Here is an 18,823-nt window from a genome sequence, read left to right as displayed (position 1 = left end):
TGAACTTGTTTGTCACTCACTTCCCTTCTAGGCCAATGTTGATTTAACAGTGTTACATGTTAAGGAAACTCAGAGTAATGTTGCCTTCTGATTGTTTCCTTGTCTTCTGTATTAAGTTTCACTTTAGTGGAAGCCAGTAGCAGCCACTTAAAAGTCGACTCATATGGTTGTTTTGGGGTTTTATTAAAATGGCTTTCTGAGGCAGTGTGAAGAAGGCCTTGAGAGAAATGTGTGCCTAGAAGAGGAAATTGTGTCTTGAGACTTTTAGACCCTGCTGCAGTATGATGCTTGAGAGAAGGGAGATTTTCAAGCTTATAAATAACAGAAATAAAGGCAGTAGGATAGAATTGGAAGGAAGAAAGGAAGTAAGACCCCCACCATTGCAGCTGTCTGTACTTGAGTGAAAGTTGTCAAGGGATGGAACAAAGGAGAGAAGGACTCAAGCATTGCAGCATCTCATTTATTTTCAATTCATCACATGGGACAAGTACTTTGCCAAGTACCAAGGAATGATCAAACAATTCAGTACCAGACAGAGTGGCTGGCTTCTCTTCCAGTTTACTGCAAGATGACATCTATCATCTGATGTAATTATTACAGTTAGTTCAGAATAGAGATCTCTTTCTACAGTGTGTAAGACTTGTATATTAATTCAGGTAGATAGTGAGGCTTGATTACCTCTGCCTATAATTTGTGTATAATTTCTATGAAAGACTTAGCTTTTGTATTTTTGACTGTATTTGCAGAACACTGTTTAGGTTAAAATAACAAACATTCATCAGTTATGTCAGAAAAGGAAACTGCAAATTTGTAGGCAACGGCTCATCATAAATCTTGTTCCCAAAGTGTTACCAACAAACTAAAGTTGGACATGATTTGAGTTTCTTTTCGTTTAAAACAGAATTCTATTAGGCCTGCCTTTTATGGACTGAAGAGTAACTGAGCCCTGAGAAAATGCAAAGTCTGGGAATATTCTCTTGGTATCAGGAATGTGAAGTGGTGGTTTGGGGTTTGTTTTCTTTTTTAGAAGGTGCTCAAAATAACCACTGGAAAGTTGGTTGCATAATAATTGCATTGCATTCAAAAATAATAATTTTTGTTTGTGTATAGAGAGCAAGTTAATATATTTTCTTCTTTTCTCACTCTTGTTGAGTTTCATAATGCTTTTAATGCAATAAAGAATCATAGAAGGGTTTGGATTGGAAGGGACCATAAAGGTCAGCTAATTCTAACCCACTTACCCTGGGCAGGGCCAATTCTCACTAAATCAGGTTGCTCAAGGCCTTATCCAGCCTGGCTTTGAACACTGCCAGGGTTGGGCTGTCTACAACATCCCTGGGCAACCTATTCCAGCACCTCACCATCCTCAGTAAAGAGTTTCTTCCTAATACATAACCTAATTTTCCTTCTTTCAGTTTGTACCCTTCTCTCCCTGTCCCATCACTACAGTTCTTAATGAAGGATCCCCCTCTGGCTTCCATGTAGGCCCTCTTCAGATACTGGAAGGTTGCTATGGGGTCTCCATGCAAATTTCTCTCCTCTAGGCTGAACAGCCCCAACTTTCTCAGCCTGTCTTCCTAGGGAAGGTGCTCCAGTCCTCTTACCAAATTCATGGCCCTCCTCTGGACTTGCTCCAACTATACCATGTCCTTCTTGTGTCCACCTGATTGCATTGCATCCCTGAAGGCAGTAGATAAAAAAGATTTGAGAACATTCTGTTTCACATGTTTCTGACTTTCCCAAGATTGCTAGGGAGCAAATAGATAAAACAGTTAAGCAGAAATGGATCAAAGTATCTGAAGTAATGTGTACTTGGCAGTCTGCTTTGCTGAGCTGTTCTATTCTTCCCTTGGGATTCTCTAAGTTTCAGTGGGTGGTTTAAGTACTTGTAATCCCACTGATCACATACTAATTTAAAAGATAAAACCAAAAACGTCCACCAGCAATTTATTCCTTTGACAAGTAAAAGGAACAATATTTCTTTCAGGCTCTGTGAAGATTCAGCTGGGAGTCAATGATGGTAGTATTTTCTCCTGAAAGGACAGAGAAGTTCAGGTTATTAGGTGGAGTACTCAGCCTGCCTATGCGCACACACATGCAAAATTTTGGCTGTCTTAAAATGGAAACAGGTACCTAAACCTAGAGGACATCTTAGATTTGTTTTGGGCATTCTAAAACTATTCTTAAAACAATATTTTTCACATTGAAGTATCTTTTTTTCACTCCCTGACTTTAAAAGTTGCCAGCGTGTTCTGTGCATTATTCCAAATCATGTGCTGGAGTTTTTTAATATATACAGACTCTCACACCCACTCTTAGGATTTCTTATGTGCAGCTCATTTCCAACTTCATAATCTTTTGAAAAAAATAATATTTTGAAGAAGAGCTGTCATTCTGGGAGAAGCATGTGTTGGAACATGCTGACCTGGGTGGACAGTTGCTTTGCATTTATAAAGAGTACTTAAGAGCTCAGATGCAAAAGGATACTTTCAGCACTAATTCATGCACATAAATTTTGAAGAATGTTTGAAAAACTTACAAATTAGTGCTTCAGAACCACAGATTTAGAACTCTGCCTCTACTAATCTATCGCTATAGCTAATTAGTGAGCATTTTGGTGCATATAGATGAAGGGAAAGACTGGAGCAAGGAAAACATACTCGTAGAGGAAAGTCATAGAATATCCTGAAGTCGAAGGGACTCATCAAGATCACTGAGGTCCAGCTCCTGGTCTTGCACAGCATCATCACCAAGAGTCACACTGTGTGCCCAAGAGCATTGTCCGAATGCTGCTTGAACTCTGTCAGGCGTGGTGCTGTGACCACTTCTCTGGAGAGCCTGCTCCAGTGCCCACCCACCCTCTGGGTGAAGAACCTTTTCCTGATATCCAACCTAAACCTTCTCTGACAAGCTTCATGTCCGGCCCTGGATAGGTTAGAGAATACTTAGGCAAGCAGGTGTACCTGAGTCTGTGGGCCTGATGGGATGCACGTGAGTGCTGAGGGACCTGGCAGCTGTCATTGTGAGGCCACCCTTGAATATTTTCTAATTACTGTGATGACCAGGAAAGGTGACTGAGGACTGAAGGAAAGCAAATATCAACTCCTATCTTCAAAAAAGGCAAGAAGGATCCAGGGAACTACAGGTTGGTCAGCCAGGCCTTTAATCCTTAAGAAAATAATGGAGAAACTAAGCATTTCCATATATGTGGAGGTATATATACATAAAATGTAGCTGGAGTTATTCAGTATGGATTCATAATGAGGTTTGACCAGCCTAAAGGGAGGATGCAAAGAGCTTTTTTCAGTGCTGCCCAGAGGCAGTGGGCAGAAAGGGAAATACAGGAGTTTTCTGTCTGAACATCAGGAATTACTTTTTTGCTGTCAGGCTGGCTGAGCCCTGGCATGGGCTCCACACAAAGGTTGTCACCATCCATGGAAATATTCAGGTCCTGGGCAGCTGCCTCTGGATGGCCCTGCTTGAGCAGAGGGTTTAGAGCTAGACAAGATGATCTCCCTTGCAATGTCAACCAGTCTGCAATTCTGTGAAATGGGTCTTAGAGTTCCTCATTAAATAAATGAAAAGTATTCTCAGATTTTTTTATTTTCTATACACATAGAAGAAATAGAAGGAGAATAAACAAGAAGTTAAAACTGTAGATAGTTATTGCTGATATTGTTGATAGTTATTGTAGATATTGCTTTCTGTACGTTAACTGTGAGTTGTATGTTAACTTATAGTAGATTGTGTTGCATATATAGATAGATTTTCAGATGACATTATCAAGAATGCAGGTTTTTTACTTGATGCTGGTAAGTTCTGAAATTCTTTCCTTGTATGACAAGGAGTGTCACTTTTCAGGGGATTTTCAAATTCAATGCAGAAAATAATACTGAATTAAGTGCAGAGCACAAGAAGATCAGAGTCACTGCTGCTTAGAGCTTTCTGGTGACCAGTTTATCACAGAAGGGGAAAGGATGAAGACTGGGCAGCTTTCATACAATAGACTCTCCTTGAGAAAAAAGGCAGAATACTTTCTTCTACAGAATTTTATCAGTGGCAGGTAGAACCTGATGCTGAAGGGGGGGTGGATAGTGTTGCTTTGTGTGGAAATGTCTTGAGTCTCACACTGTCTTAAAAGGCAAGCATTAGCATTGCTGCAGCATAGTAGTCCTCATTCAAGTGTTAAAAAGGAGGGCTTCCCAAAGACATCCACTCAATTTGATGTACTCTAAGTGTGCTTTAAGATTACTAAATTCTTTAAAAGATTGGTTTCCATTAACTGGATGTGAATCTGAAACAGAAATATGAACCCAGTCATGAGCCCAAGAGAAAAAGCTTGGGAATTGCTGATTTCTTTCTACTCTATTAATGTCTGAATCCTGGTGCATCTCTAAAAGTTTAGGCTACTTGTTACTCAACTAGTGCTGTCTATCTTAATTATGCAAATAGCATGCTAAGTGGTTTTTTGCTTATATTTGGCATCGTCTGGTTCTTTGGGTTCAGTGGCACTGGTATTTTTCAACATATTGTGAATTTGTAAATATTTATAAACCATTAATCTAAATTTATTCCTCTGTTTTCCTCTGCCAGGAAGAAGGAAGTATCAAAGAAATTGCAATAACTCACCATGTAAAGGAAGGACATGAGAAAGCAGACCCTTCACAGTTTGAACTTCTGAAAGTACTAGGACAAGGATCTTTTGGAAAGGTTGGTAACTGAACTCTTGTGGAGCCAATTATTCAGGAGTATAGCATTGAATATTGGTTGTGAAGTATTTAGAACAGCCAAGGTTTTGCATTAAGGCAATGTTGCAAGTGAAAACTGCTTTCTAAATAAGTGCTAATAACTATGCACTGTAATTGTGGCAGGTCTTTTTAAAGCAGTAAGTTTTTTTTCACATTAGTATGATATGTGGATTTCAAAGTTCAATAGAAAAAATGGCATGATATTAAATAATTGGGTATTTACTGTTAAAATGGAGTGTCATTCTTCTCTAGCTACTCTTCTGTATTTGAGAGGGTGAGGGTTGAAAGGTTTTTTTGATAAATATTCCTTGTTGCTTGCTAATGGACATTATCAGTACAGAAGCTGGTTTTTGTAGCATTTTGCAATTGTAATGAACAAATTTTAGGCGATAATGGCTACTGAAGTAAATGTGATACTCCCCAGTCATGTTCATTAGCTGTCATAATTTGGTTAAAGTGCAATGTACCTTGATATTTATCTGAACATCTGTTAAAGACTCAATGTTTCTAGTGTTTTGTGAGTACTGAGGTCTCACTAGGCATAAACATTTTTATACTTTTAGTTGTACAAATCCAACTTGAAAGCAAAAAATTAAGTTCATATGGCAAGACAGATCATCAAGACTGAATGGAATATGTAAGGCAAGACAGCAGAGCATTTATATCCATTTCCAGCCTTAATTGCAATTCTGATTGGGATGTTAAGCTCTAGCATGTTAAAAAATCCACCTTAGATATGGGGAAAATTAGAAAAATAGGTCCAATTCTCTTTTGGTGGTAGTTACTGTTAATTACAATATTATTCCAGTTAAGTTTTGAAATCTAGATGCTTAGAAACCATAAAATTTTGTATTCCTACTAGTAAGAATTCACTGGGAAATCTGGTTCCAAAGGTTTGGTTTAATGCAGAATCATAACCAAGTTTTTATTTGGAAATCCTCAGATCACAAGAAGTAAATAATTCAAGGACAAGGAAAAGTAAGCTAATAAATGATCATTTCAGCAATCTCTTTTATTGATAATACTAAATTCAGTACTTTAATGGGAGGGAAAAGGGAGGAATGTGAGTTCTAAAAAAGCAAGAATAATAAGTTGCCTAGCTGACTCAGATTTCTGCGGAAATGTCATTCTTGTCCTCAGTTGTCTTAGCCAATATGCAAAAATTATTACTATTTTTAAAAATCCATAAATCATTTTGTTCTAATCATTTGTGAATGTCACTGTTTCCCATTTAGTTTTTAAAAAGTTAATCTGCATGTTTTTCAAGGTCTCTTGATGATAATCTGGTAGTCTCTAGGTAACAGTGCAAGGGATGTTAACATAAGTGAGAATTGGGCAAAACCAGTCATCAAACTGGTTTCAAATAACATGTTTAACTTCATGTATCACAACATGTCCATATCCAGAAGATCTGTGACAGTTGGGGTTTGTTTGGATCTTTTTTGTAATTTCTAAATCTAAAATTTGTCTCTACTGGAATTAAGTTTGTATTAAGGGTGTTAAAAACAATACCAGTCAAGAAATCCCATGACACAGAAGAAGGAAATGAAACACACTTTAATTGAGGCTGTTTGTTCTTTATTGGTACATGCAACACTAGGATATTTTTAAAATTTATTTGGTTATACATTAATTTATGTAGGTTTAGGGATCAAATTTTGTTCACGTATTTATTGTCATATCTGAAAATTATTTTATTAGCACATTTGCTGTGCCATCCTATGAATTTCAACATGATAAAACTAGAGATTAATTTTAAAAAGCTGATTTTTGTGTTTTAAATTTGGATGAACTTCTGAATCAATTATTTTTTGTCCTCACTGAAATATCTTAAATTAGACTGAAATTAATTTGGCAGAGTATCCTGAATGAACCTTTTAGATTATGAAATAAAGGAATAAGGAAAAAATTGAAAGTAAGTTTGGCTTTGCAGAATCTAAAACTTCCAAATAGTTTCATTTAAATCTTAGTGACTACTTGAATTTCACAGCAAAATACATTAATCTGACTTGCTTTTATTTTCTTCTAAGAGTTCTTTCTAATTTTTAATGCAGGTCTTCCTTGTCAAAAAAATCTCAGGATCAGATGCTAGACAGCTTTATGCAATGAAGGTATTGAAAAAGGCCACCTTGAAAGGTAAGCATTATTTAGAACAAGGGAAGAGAATTAAAAAAGAGAAGTCAGGGACATTGTACCAAACCTAATCTTTACACAGGTGCTGCTCTACAGATTGTGTTTTACAGCTCTCTTCTCTGAAACAGGAAATAGCAGAATACACTGCTTTGTCTTGTAAACCTGGAAGAATTAAGGATTAACAATACCAGACTGGTAGTTAGAGAGGACAGCAGGTTCCTTCCCATGCCATTTTCCTTAGGTGATGGTGGGTTAATAGTGGTTATGTTACATCTGCCACCTGACTTGCTCCTGAGCTGTTATTTGAAACTTAATATCCTTCGGTTTTTCCTTTGCTGTGTGTCACCAAGGATACAGTTAATGCCTTTTGCTCAGTTTATAATTAGGTCATGATATTTAAAAGCACATTATATTGGCTGTTTTATTATGGAAGTTCTTAAGCACATGACTTAGTCTTTTTTTCTTTTGAAACAGACACATACAGTACATTTGCCTGAAACTCGTGGGCACATGATCTTGATGTAGAATGTATTTTATAAAAAGTTAATCATCTAAGTTATTTTAGCAAAAAAGAATTGTGAATTGATCTGCTTCTTGGGTAGTTTTCATCTTGCAAAATAAGTCTAAGCTTGAACAATCTCAATTCTGTCTCAGAGAATTCTGTAAGAAAAAAGATATTTTTTACCATATCTCAAAATGAAAGTCATCTCTCTCACTAAAGCCTTGACTACATTGTATGCTTGTTCTTTTATGTTGTTGTTTAATAGTTTTGTCTGTGTGAAGTTCTTCTTATTCATGACTATACTGAAACTGAAATTATTATATTGGGATGGCTCCAACACCTTGTAGTGCTTTACCTATGTTATCAGTTATTATATTGAATTTCAATTTTAACATATCATTTTATTGCAAAACATTTATAGACTGATGAAGGGAACAAAAACACTGGATTATGAACTTCTGCTGAAATGTTGAAATTTTTTCACCTAAGATCTAGTGCTGAATGTCACAGATCTTGCATTTAACGCTATTACAGAGGGTGTGTATTTGAACAATTTCCTATATTTTGATTCCTTTGTGTTTTGTGGCATGTGTCATTCTCATTATTTACTTCCTATATTTCTGAAATTGATTTCCAGTCATTTAAGGTACATTAATATCCTCAACAGCCTTTCATTCCCAGCCTGTTAATAGCTCAGGAGTGGTCAAAGGTCACTCAGCAGTTGCTTTTTAAAGATGTTTGAGGGCTTCTCTTTATCACCTTTTGATTGCAGCTTAACCTTGTGTAAAAATTCCAGTCCAAGCTGTGGTTCTAGTTTTGCCTACAGATGGGAGAGGCTGATAAAACTGAAATTGGGAGCATGACTTTTAATTGGGAAAGGAGGCTCTCTGGGGCACTCAAGTATGCAAAAGGCTTGAGCAGCAAGGTGACGCTATCAGGAGGACACCACAGGTCTCAGTACTTTGTGTCTGGATTATCAGATGCTTTTCATGCACTGCTTGCTTGTGATTTGTGTTTTAGGAAGAGCAGAGTTATAAGCAAATTAGAGTTACTGTTGAAACTTTAATATGAAACTAACTGGAATTAATTCTGTTTTCCATAATTGCAACTGTTTTAATATATAAAAAGCTGTATTTTAATAATACAGCATATTACTTGATTGCTCTATGTTTCTTTAGCTCTTTTAAATCTATTTCATAAAGTTATTTTTGTGCTCTATAGTTAAAGATAGAAGGACCACACTTGAAAACAGTGTACCTGATCCACAAATCAAAATTAGAGAGAATATTTTCATAGAAATGCAGCTGTGGTAGCCAGAACACGTTGATGTAACTGCACAGTCCAACTTTTTAGTGTTTAGAGGAAATCCAAGAATATATACATATAATTCTGTTTACTACAGAGACTAGTTTATTAATATGCTCTGATAGAAGATGTTATCTTTCAGTGCCTTTTTTTATGAAGCGGAGAGGGAAACAGAGCCAAATATTGCCAGAGTGTATGGAATCAAATATATTAAGAAAAATCAGTGCTTCCAGTAGAACGCATAAGGAAATTACAGTCAATAAAAATCTGATGTTATGTCAAATAATGGCATATGCTAGTGTCTGAAATGAGCTCATTTCTTTGCACTTTTTTGGCTTGGAGTTTTGTTAAGTCTATGTTTTCCAGGTAACTGTTGCATAGCTGCAGGCACTTGAAAGTCTCTTAAAGTTTTTCTTCACCTCAACCTGCCAAGAAAAAAAAAAAAAAAGAAGATTCTGAATTTCAATCTTGTAATTCAGATGAGCTGCTGAAACAGTTGAAACAGTTAAACTGCACATCTATCTTGTAGCATTTTAATGGCTTTAGATGCAAAGATCAACATTCAAATGTGATATTTGCTCTGTATTTGAGCACTTATTTCATGTGCTGCCATAAGTACCTGTATTATTGTAAGTGCCTGTTTCTGGGAAAAGGACAGATAAATGCCTAAACACCATTTTGCTTCTTGGGGTTTTTTTGTTTTTGTTTTTTGTTTGTTTGTTTGGTTTGTTTGTTTTGTTTGTTTTCTGTTTTGTTATCTTTTAATATCTGAGAACTCTGGCTCATTAACTGTACAAGGAATGCTGTCAAACTTTGGACAGAGCTTCATTGCTCTGGGGTGCTTCCTTCAGGAAGATACATTTGAGAAAAGAGCAGTAACAAAATGTAGAATAGAGGGAAAGAGAAAAATACGTTTTGAACCGCTGAAAGCAAACTTTGGTAGCTCTCCCCTGTGTAGAGTACTGAGTTTTGTCTGTGTCCTGGCTGATTCAGAGCTTCAGATGGGAGCCAAGCCCTGACTGGAGCTGGCAGGAGAGTTGTGGAGAACAGCTGAAGCAGGTGCTGTGCTCAGCTGACTGCCCTGCCTGTACTCCTGCACTGCTGGCATGTGGTGCTCATTTAGATTTAATCTCTGGTGGCACAGGAGCACTTACATGTCCTGTTCAGAGCCACCATGGAGGGACAGCAGAGACAGCTTGATCAGCAACTGCTTCTAATATCTAATATATTTCTTCATACACATTTACTCTCAGTAAATGTCCTTAAAATCAAAAATATAATCTGAAGTATACACTACATTGAATCAGTGGCATTTTTATTTTAAGTTCATAATAAGGAAATGAAAAAAAATTCCCTTCCAAATTGTAAAGGACTTAATGTTTTATTAGTGTGAATTATTTAATGAGTTAAACCAATATAAACATCTGTATGGTAGCATGATTATATTTATGCTGTGTTTATTTTCCTAAGACTTTAATTCTCTATGTCTTTCACTGGCAGAATGTTTTCTATACATAGCTGTGGCAGTTTTGCTGTAATGTTTAAAAGGTTAAGTATAGAGCAGACTGAAGGGTGGCTGTGTTTTCTCATGTGCTTTTGTTAAATTTATTTGTCTAGTGTTAGTTTTTGTCAATAGCAAAAATTGAAGCAAATCAAAATGCGTAAAGATATCAGAAAAAAATGTGGAATAAATTCTCTCAATTCTCAGCTGTGTACAGTATAGTGACCTGCAGACAATTATAGTATTACAGGACACAATGTGAAGTACATCAGGAAACATGTGAGAAATACTGAGTCCTAATGTAATTTTTTTTTTTTAATTCTGCTTGCTCATGTTCTGTTGTAGTTCGAGATCGGGTTCGGACAAAAATGGAACGTGATATTCTAGTAGAAGTTAACCATCCTTTTATTGTCAAGTTACATTATGGTGAGTTGCAGAAAAATTCATTTTTATTGTGTAAAAATGTGTGTTTGTCAAGATAGTTCCTAATATTTGCTTTGTGGCTCAGAAAATCATAGAACTTCAGTGTGTTAAGTCCCAATTTTTCTAAGACTTGCTTTGTAATAATTCTTATGCAAAAGAAGCACATGATGGACTTCATGCAGTATTAAATCTTTATGGGATAAGAGTCTGTAGCCCTTTGTGTTATTAAAAGCAATTATCTATTAATAACTAGCCATTATTTTCCAAAGCCTCTAATCTTTTGTATGACTTACCCTTTTTTAAGTTCTTTCTTACAGTTGCTTTTGTTTACTCAGTGGAAAACATATGCAATGGCATTAATTCCACTTGCATTGAAATTGGTGGAAATTAGCCTTTAATTCTAATAGTATGAGCAGTTGTAACAGAATACTTCTGTGTGCAAGTGGGGAGGGTATCAGTACTTTTAACAGATAACGAAAAGGTGGAGTTTCTGGTTTGTTTTGATTTGGGTTTTTTTAGTTCATATTTTTCTTTCAGAGTTTGTTTTTTCCTATACTTGAAAACCTCATGTCTCTCTCACTTTCTGATGTGGCTTAAATTATGTACTTTTCACTATTTAAGTTGCTATTCTTTTGCAAACTAGACTAAATGTCCCTGTTAAGCTGAGTTTCTAGAGCTTTTTAAAGGTTCATTAGTTACTAGTTTGCCCTTTAAAATATGGTTTCTTACATTAAAATCCAGAATAAAATGCTGGCTAACCTAAGTTAAGTTTATTTTTAAGGAATTTTATTGGTGATTTGCTTTACTTTCATGTTGTACTTTCATGCAAATTACTTGTTCCATAGGAGAGGATCAGTTGCCTAATTCATTTCAATACATTCTTCCACAAGGGAGAAAGAGACATTCATTTTAATAAGGAAAATAAAAAAATAAGGGTGAATTATTTGGTATGCTATTTTTCTGATCATGGATAAAGTTAGGTGATATTTAATTTTTTTTAATTGATCTTTTCAGCTTTTCAAACAGAAGGGAAGCTGTATCTTATTTTGGATTTTCTCAGGGGAGGAGACTTGTTTACACGTTTATCCAAAGAGGTACACTATTTTAATTTGAAAAATTCTGTTGATATAATTTGACCATAAATTGTCTGTATTAGGAGAGTTTACATTTTAAATTCAGTTTTCATTGAATAAAACTGTATTTGTTTTTAACCAGATGCATTTTATTTTTGTTTGGGGTTTTTTGCACAGTCACTTCATGGGAGGGCTGATGGCAATTTACATTATTTCTGAACAAAGTCTTATACAAGCAGTCTTTCTGTACTGCTTTTTATACCTGGCAAAATCTTCTTCTGCTGCTACCAAGTTTAAATATAAGACTCAGAACCTGGATTTATATAAAGTAAATTTATGTCTGGTTTTAATATCCAGAATTCAGGGGCAGATAAGATATTCTCTTTTTATACCCATGAATGCAAAATTGTGTTATGTATGAGTATTTTAAAAGTGAGAATTGTATTCCACTTATTTTAGTAATTTTCAAAAAGTGAATGTTTTGCCTCTATCATGATGGTGACATGTCTGTGTAGATATAGGAAATAACTGCAAAGAGTTTCATTACCTCAATTTAATTAGATTATAATTCCTAAAATAAATGTTAACATCCAGTGTATCACCATATTTTTTAAAGTTTTTGTTATCCATTACTCCTGTTCAAAACAACCAATATCTGTTAGGACAAATTATATCCAATGTGTATCTGGTAGCTGGGACTTGCAGTTGTAGCTGCTTTCCATTTTCCTTTGCCACAGTAATCTGGACAGCTGGGTTACGACTGCAAAGCAGTATTGTTATTAAGAGGACAGTTGAATGGAATTACTTTGTATATGCATATTACTTCTGTTCTGACCACATAAATTATTACATTTGTTTTGATGCTGCCATCTGTTTCAAGCTGCCCTTTGTCATTTGTTTTGCCACAGATAACTAATCAGTTATTAGTGCTCTAAAGCTGAGATAGTCTTAAAGTTTGTAGTTCATTCTTCATACTCAAAAAAGAATGTATATTGCCTTCCTGCTGATGACTTTTTCATCCTGAGCCACTCACGTTTTATAAAATTTAACGTGATGAGAAATCTCCATTAAAGGTACCTGAATCTAAGCAAAGTGTTCATAATTGATGAGTGAAATGGACATGCTGGATGCTATTAATGTCATCCTCCATGTGTTGAAATAGATCAGATGAACTAAAAGTTCTTGATTTTTTTCCTATAGAGTACAAAAGGAAAGGTGATTAATTTGAAGCTAGATATCTACACTGCAGATGTTTAGGGTAGGAAAGATGAGTCTCATGCAATGGCTTTGAATAATGTAGTGTGGGTGTATTATCCTCCTCATGGGATCTTTTATTATTTGAGCTTTTAAATGTTTCTTATAGAGATTTCCTTTATTGAATATGTCTGCACTAAATATTGGCTCTTTTGTAGAAGTAACATCAGCAACAACCTGCTGTACAAGCTTTAGTATTGCTTTCTTTCATGAAACTACTAAGGGGAAAACATTCTCCATTCTTAACTCTTGTTTAAAATAATGTTCAGCTTTGCTCCCTGTTGCTATTCTCTTTTACAGGTCTGTATGCTTTACTTTACAGTATTAGTCTTAGATTCTAAAAACAAAGCAAATAAAATGAGTAGTAACTGAAATAGAATGAAATCATGCAGGTTCTGTTGTTATTTTTATCCTTTTCTGCAGTCTCAAGAGTTGAATTGTAATGTATTCTGTTAGGGATCATGACAGTTGATACTTTGGGGCAATATATTCATTTCAATGAACATAAACAGAGATTAGTTTCTCTTCCTAATTCAAAAAGTGGGATTTCTACCTGGGATCCTTCCTGTGTTCTTATGCAGGCTGTTCACTTAGTTTGCTGCCTTTTCTGTATCTCGGGCTGCACCTTGGGGCTTTTACCATTGATGTAGCTTCTTTTTCAAAGTACCTAGAGACAGTCTTTCCAAAACCAAGATACATATACTTTCCTTCTGTCTTACTTTATGGATGAAATTCAGGCATTTGGATTTCCTTGGTCCATTTGTTGCCTGTAAATGAAATGGTCCCATCAACAAAGAGGTAGTCAGATTCTCTAAGTGCTTCCAAAATATTTCAGTTTCACTACAATGTGTCTGTTTTCTTGAACAATCAGAAATAGATAATCTCCCAGTCTGCAGAAAGAATAATATATTGCCTTTAAAACTTAATTTTTAAGTATGTTCAAGTATTTCAAGTATGCAATAGTGTAGGTTACAAAACCCTCGTTTTTGTGTAACCAAGAAATTTGAATTTTCTAGTGTTTTGTGTAGAGATGAATTCAAGTATTGTAAGAAACCCTCCTGTAAAACCACTGTTGTTGTTTAGTTGGTGCTGATGTAACTCTTTCAGATTTCACATGTGAAATGCATTGTGTTACTTTTTCAGGTGATGTTCACAGAAGACGATGTTAAATTTTATCTGGCAGAATTAGCACTTGCTTTAGACCATCTACATAGTCTTGGAATAATATATCGGGACCTAAAACCAGAAAAGTAAGGCTCCTCTGTGAGAAATGCAGCATATTAATCTCATTTCTATAGCACTTCTTCCTATGCCTTTTTTTTTTATCAACTGTTAAACTTTGGTAATTTACTATATAAATTAAACAGAGGAAGGTGGGGGAGATTTATGAGCTATTTTGATTTAAAAGGTTAGATTTCACCTGTCTCAAAGAGGAAAAGGATCTTAGCTCAGGAGTTACACAGGCTTATTGAGAGAACTTTAAACTCTGTATGAAGGGGAGTGGGGACAAAGCCAGAGATAAGACTGGGTGTCACACCACACTTTGAGGGACAGTGTTCTACCAAGGTCCTTTGGTCTGCCATAGCAGGGGAGTTAAGGGATGGAGGTCCTTGCAGCAGCAAGGATGAAAGAAATATCAATATGTTCAAAATATCAGAAGCAGAAGACAACAAAGAAATATTTGTACAAATCAGCAGCAAAAGGAGGACCAAGAAGAATCTTCATCCTTTGTTGGATATGAGGAGAAACATAGTGACAAAGGATCAAGAAAAGGCTGAGGTACTTCATGCCTTTCTTGCCTCAGTCTTTAATAACACAACCAGTGGTTGTCAAGATATCCAGCTCCCTAGCTCCCTGAGGATCTGAAAAAAAATCACAGTGTTTTATTAGTAAATTATATACCTGGCATGGAAATCAGTATTTTAGTCCCTGACCTACTATGAAAGCACATGCAGTGGGGTTTGGATAAAGGGATGAGATGAAAAGGTGAATTAAAGAGGAGAAAGAGAAAGGGGAGGCAAAGAGATCACCAGTCTTGGCTACAGTGTCAGTCCAACTGATGGGATATCCAGGGTCTGGGCGGTGCTGGCTGGGCTTGGTGGACTATGTTTTTATAGATAGGTTTCCCTGCCATGAAAGTAAGTTTCTTGTTTTCTATACAAATTAGTTGTTAGGCACAGTCTGTACTTTCAGATCTTTCTGGAATTGGGTTGGGGGTCTTTGAGAATATTGGGTGGTCTTTTCTTCCCCTACAGTTCATGCCTGCTTCTCAACCTCATTCCTGCGCTTGTGCTGTACTGGGTTGTGCTTATCTTCAGGAATTAGAACAAGGGTGTTTGTCCTGGAAAAGTGCTGCCCTATATCTGCATGGCCTCTTCTCTGGGCACATCTTGTTCTTTCTCACAGTGTGTTATTACCAGCAATCCTTGCTTATTACTAGCAGTTCTTATCTCTTATTACCAACAATCTGTGATTGGCCCCAGAGCCAAATGACTTTCAGTGTTTGACACACACGTTAGCCCCTTATCTTCTGTGGTTCTATGCCTCTGACACAGTTTCCCACAGCATTCTTCTGGAGAAACTGGCTTCCCATGGTGTGTCTGGGTGCACTCCTCACTGGGTAAAAAGCTGATTGGATGACTGGGCCCAGAGAGCGGGGGTGAATGGAATTGCATCTAGCCAGAGGCTGGTCACCAGTGGTGTTCCTCAGGTCTCTGTATTGGACCCAGACCTGTGTAGCATCTTCATTGGAGATCTGGATGAGGGAATTGAGTACACCCTGAGAAATCCCACAGACAACACCAGGTTGGGTGGAAGTGTGGATCTGCTGGTGGGCAGGAAGGCAATGTTTGCATATGGCACTTGAGGACATGCTCTAATAGTTCTTGCCATGGCAACTGCAAAGTGCAAGGGAGTGAGGTCTGGGTCATGTCTTACCCCATCCTTTACAGGATGAAATGCAGATGAAGGAATTAATCCACTGTGTAGGGAGTGTTACAAAATCCAGTTCTGGAATACTTTGCCTTCTTTGCAATGCAGTGATATTCAGTGGTGGTCAAAGACAGTTGGCATCTTGGAGAAGTGTGGTTTTTCTTGTGATTTAAGTGAAAAGGTGGAAGCCTAAGGTCTGCTCTGAATATAGGGCCTGTGGGTCCTGTCCTTTGATAGAAAATGAGAATATTTATTTCTTCATGTTACTTGAAGTAGTCAGCAACTTTTGAAATGGTAATTACAAATTTATACCTGTTATGGATATATATAAAAGCATACCTGGTAGAAGATAAGTAGAACTATGCCTCTGTTTTTAATAATTACAGTAGTGCTGCATGTGCTGCAGATGGCCAAAACTTTTACTAAATACTGAATTTAATCAAATAGCTGAATAAAACTCCAATCTTGTTTCTTAATCTTTAAAAAGGAAAGGAAAATGGGTAGTTTGAATCTGTCTTCTAATAATTCATTTTCATGCATGTTTGAATCTCCCTATCCTTGTGTATCCTCTACTGTTTATTCCTCAATTTTGTCAGCTTGTTGTGTGAAACAACACTTAAAGGCATTTTGTTTTTTATATTCTTCTTATTGTTTTTTAGCATCCTGCTTGATGAGGAGGGACATATCAAATTGACAGGTGAATAAAGAAGTTGCAATACTAGGATCATTTCTGTTCACAGTAAAATCTTTGCATTTTCCTTTTGGTAAACCAGTATGATAAAGTAAGTAATTTTAACTGATCAGTAATTCATCTGTGGAAGAAAGCAGTGTATATTTCCTGTAAATATTTGAATAAGATACCTGCTTTACAAGTGTATCTGATGTTATGGAACTATGATAATGTCGGGAGGGAAGGAGAATCCTGTAATTGCCATATTAGTGTTCAGTTGTATATAAGAATGATAAAAGCATAACACTTCATAGTATGGTAAAAGTATCAACCATGAACTTTTATTTTAATTACACTTGGAATTATTTTTTTTTTCTTTCAGATTTTGGCTTAAGTAAGGAGTCAATTGATCATGAAAAAAAAGCCTACTCTTTCTGTGGAACAGTGGAATATATGGCACCAGAAGTTGTTAACAGACGAGGCCATACACAGAGTGCAGACTGGTGGTCTTTTGGTGTTTTAATGGTAGGTTTCTGGGAAATGTAAATCATAGCAAAATTGTGATTTGCAAGGTCTGGTGAAACAACTCAAACACTAACCTCTAATGTGAGCTTTACATGAATTTTAACTACAAAGGGAGTCTAAACTGTGTGAAATTATTAACACCACAGAGTTGATCATGAACATGGACTAGGTATCATATCAGCACCAATAATATGCCATATTTTATTATCGTTTAATTCAAATAGTTGATATCTATAGTAGTTGGAGTGTTATAGGCACCAAGAGAAATATAGAAGCATACAGAAAAATGCTGCTTATTCTAAAGTGGGGAAGAAATTCATATTCAAATTTTAAATTTGAATTTACATTCAAGAGGAGAAAGGAGATTGGTAACTTTCTAATTAGAGTTTACGGTGTAATTGCAACTTAGTGGGATAATGACAACTGTTGTTCTCACACATCAAAATTATCTAAGTGACACTGAGCTGATATGGGATATAGTTTCTCACTTGCTTATGGTGTTTCTGCAAGGGGTAATTATTGTAAAGTTGCAAGGTCTGGGGAAATATGTATATGGAATATGAACTGGAAAAGAATAATAGATCATGTTTGGTGTTTAAGGAAGGAATGCTGACTGACTTTTAATATTTAAAATATTTGTGTGCATTTTTGACATGGAAATTAAATAATTGTATAAATGTATTCATTTCTTACTGCTTCTGCTACATAACTGTAACAGTACAACTAATGTGTGTGCTTTATGGTACAAGAAGGACTCTTGTGTCTGAAAATAGGTCATCCTTTGACTTATAATGGTTAGAATGCTGTTGTGATCTGAAAACTGACTATGTAAAAGTAGCATCTGATAACTGAACTGTCTCCAGACAGGCACACACACTCCTCACAACTGCACATTTTATCACTAAGAACAGTCAATTAAAAGATTATTACAATGTAATTTCAGAATATTTGTTATTGATAAGACAGACATAATTAAACTTCGGCTTTAATTTATAAAGCTGAAAACGTAATTTGGTGTTTATCAAGTGGATATAGTATAATTGAAAATTGCTGTAAGATGTTAGCTGTGACTGGAGTGGCTTTCACAGTCTTAACTGTATGTTAAATACTTTGGCTTCTACCTTGGATATAAAAATATGACCTTAAAAACCAAATTCTATAAAGTAGCATATGAAATACAGTACAGTTTGCTTTAGGACATATTTTTGTTGCTTGCATTTATAGTTTGTAATTTTCATAACAAATCTGTAAATATCCACTTTTAACTCTGTCTTAATTTCTGAGCTGATCAAAAATTCAAGTGATGGTTGGTGTTGGTGTAAGTACACAGTAACTAGAGTGAACAGAAGTTATAGCATAGAAGTGGAGACTTTAAAGATATTTCAACAAATCATTTGGCTTATTTTCTTGTGCTGCTGGACACGAAGTATGCTTTGTTAAGAATTATATTGTCCTTTAAAACTGTGACAGTTTTAAGGAATGCCATGCAAGTAAAAACATTCTTTTGAAGTTTCCAGAAGCACTGAGGTACTCTCCTCCTGAAATAAAATATAAGTAGGGAAGGCCAGCGTTGGCTTATTCTTTAAGTACTATTGGCCTATTAATGTTGGAATATAGTATTTGGGAGGGGTGACAAAGAATACACATGTTGAGCTGTTAATACAAATATGTGTGCTTGTGACAAATTAGCAGCTTGCTAGAGAAACTGTATTTCATGCAAGTGTAAGTGGAGCACTCCAAATTTACCTTTTTTAAAAG

At 35.9% G+C, this 18,823-nt stretch overlaps 1 protein-coding gene across 7 annotated transcripts in view; it reads left to right on the top strand.

Moving 5' to 3' along the window:
• RPS6KA3 (ribosomal protein S6 kinase A3) overlaps positions 1-18,823 on the top strand; it is a 74,985-nt gene that overhangs the window by 30,584 nt on the left and 25,578 nt on the right. For 6 of the 7 annotated variants that reach the window (XM_056487866.1, XM_056487850.1, XM_056487834.1 and 3 more), the window contains 7 exons: positions 4,594-4,710; positions 6,803-6,884; positions 10,535-10,615; positions 11,627-11,706; positions 14,083-14,189; positions 16,530-16,567; positions 16,923-17,065. In XM_056487866.1, the coding sequence (XP_056343841.1) occupies positions 4,594-4,710; positions 6,803-6,884; positions 10,535-10,615; positions 11,627-11,706; positions 14,083-14,189; positions 16,530-16,567; positions 16,923-17,065 (648 nt within the window). Of the gene's footprint in view, positions 1-4,593; positions 4,711-5,702; positions 5,727-6,802; positions 6,885-10,534; positions 10,616-11,626; positions 11,707-14,082; positions 14,190-16,529; positions 16,568-16,922; positions 17,066-18,823 lie in introns of those variants that run through there. The other variant, XM_056487857.1, reaches the window with a different exon arrangement.

This window comes from Oenanthe melanoleuca, chromosome 1 (genome assembly GCF_029582105.1).
Source record: "Oenanthe melanoleuca isolate GR-GAL-2019-014 chromosome 1, OMel1.0, whole genome shotgun sequence".
NCBI lineage: Eukaryota > Metazoa > Chordata > Aves > Passeriformes > Muscicapidae > Oenanthe > Oenanthe melanoleuca.
Note: the sequence above shows the minus strand (reverse complement) of the source record. Positions and strands in the feature narration are given on the sequence as shown.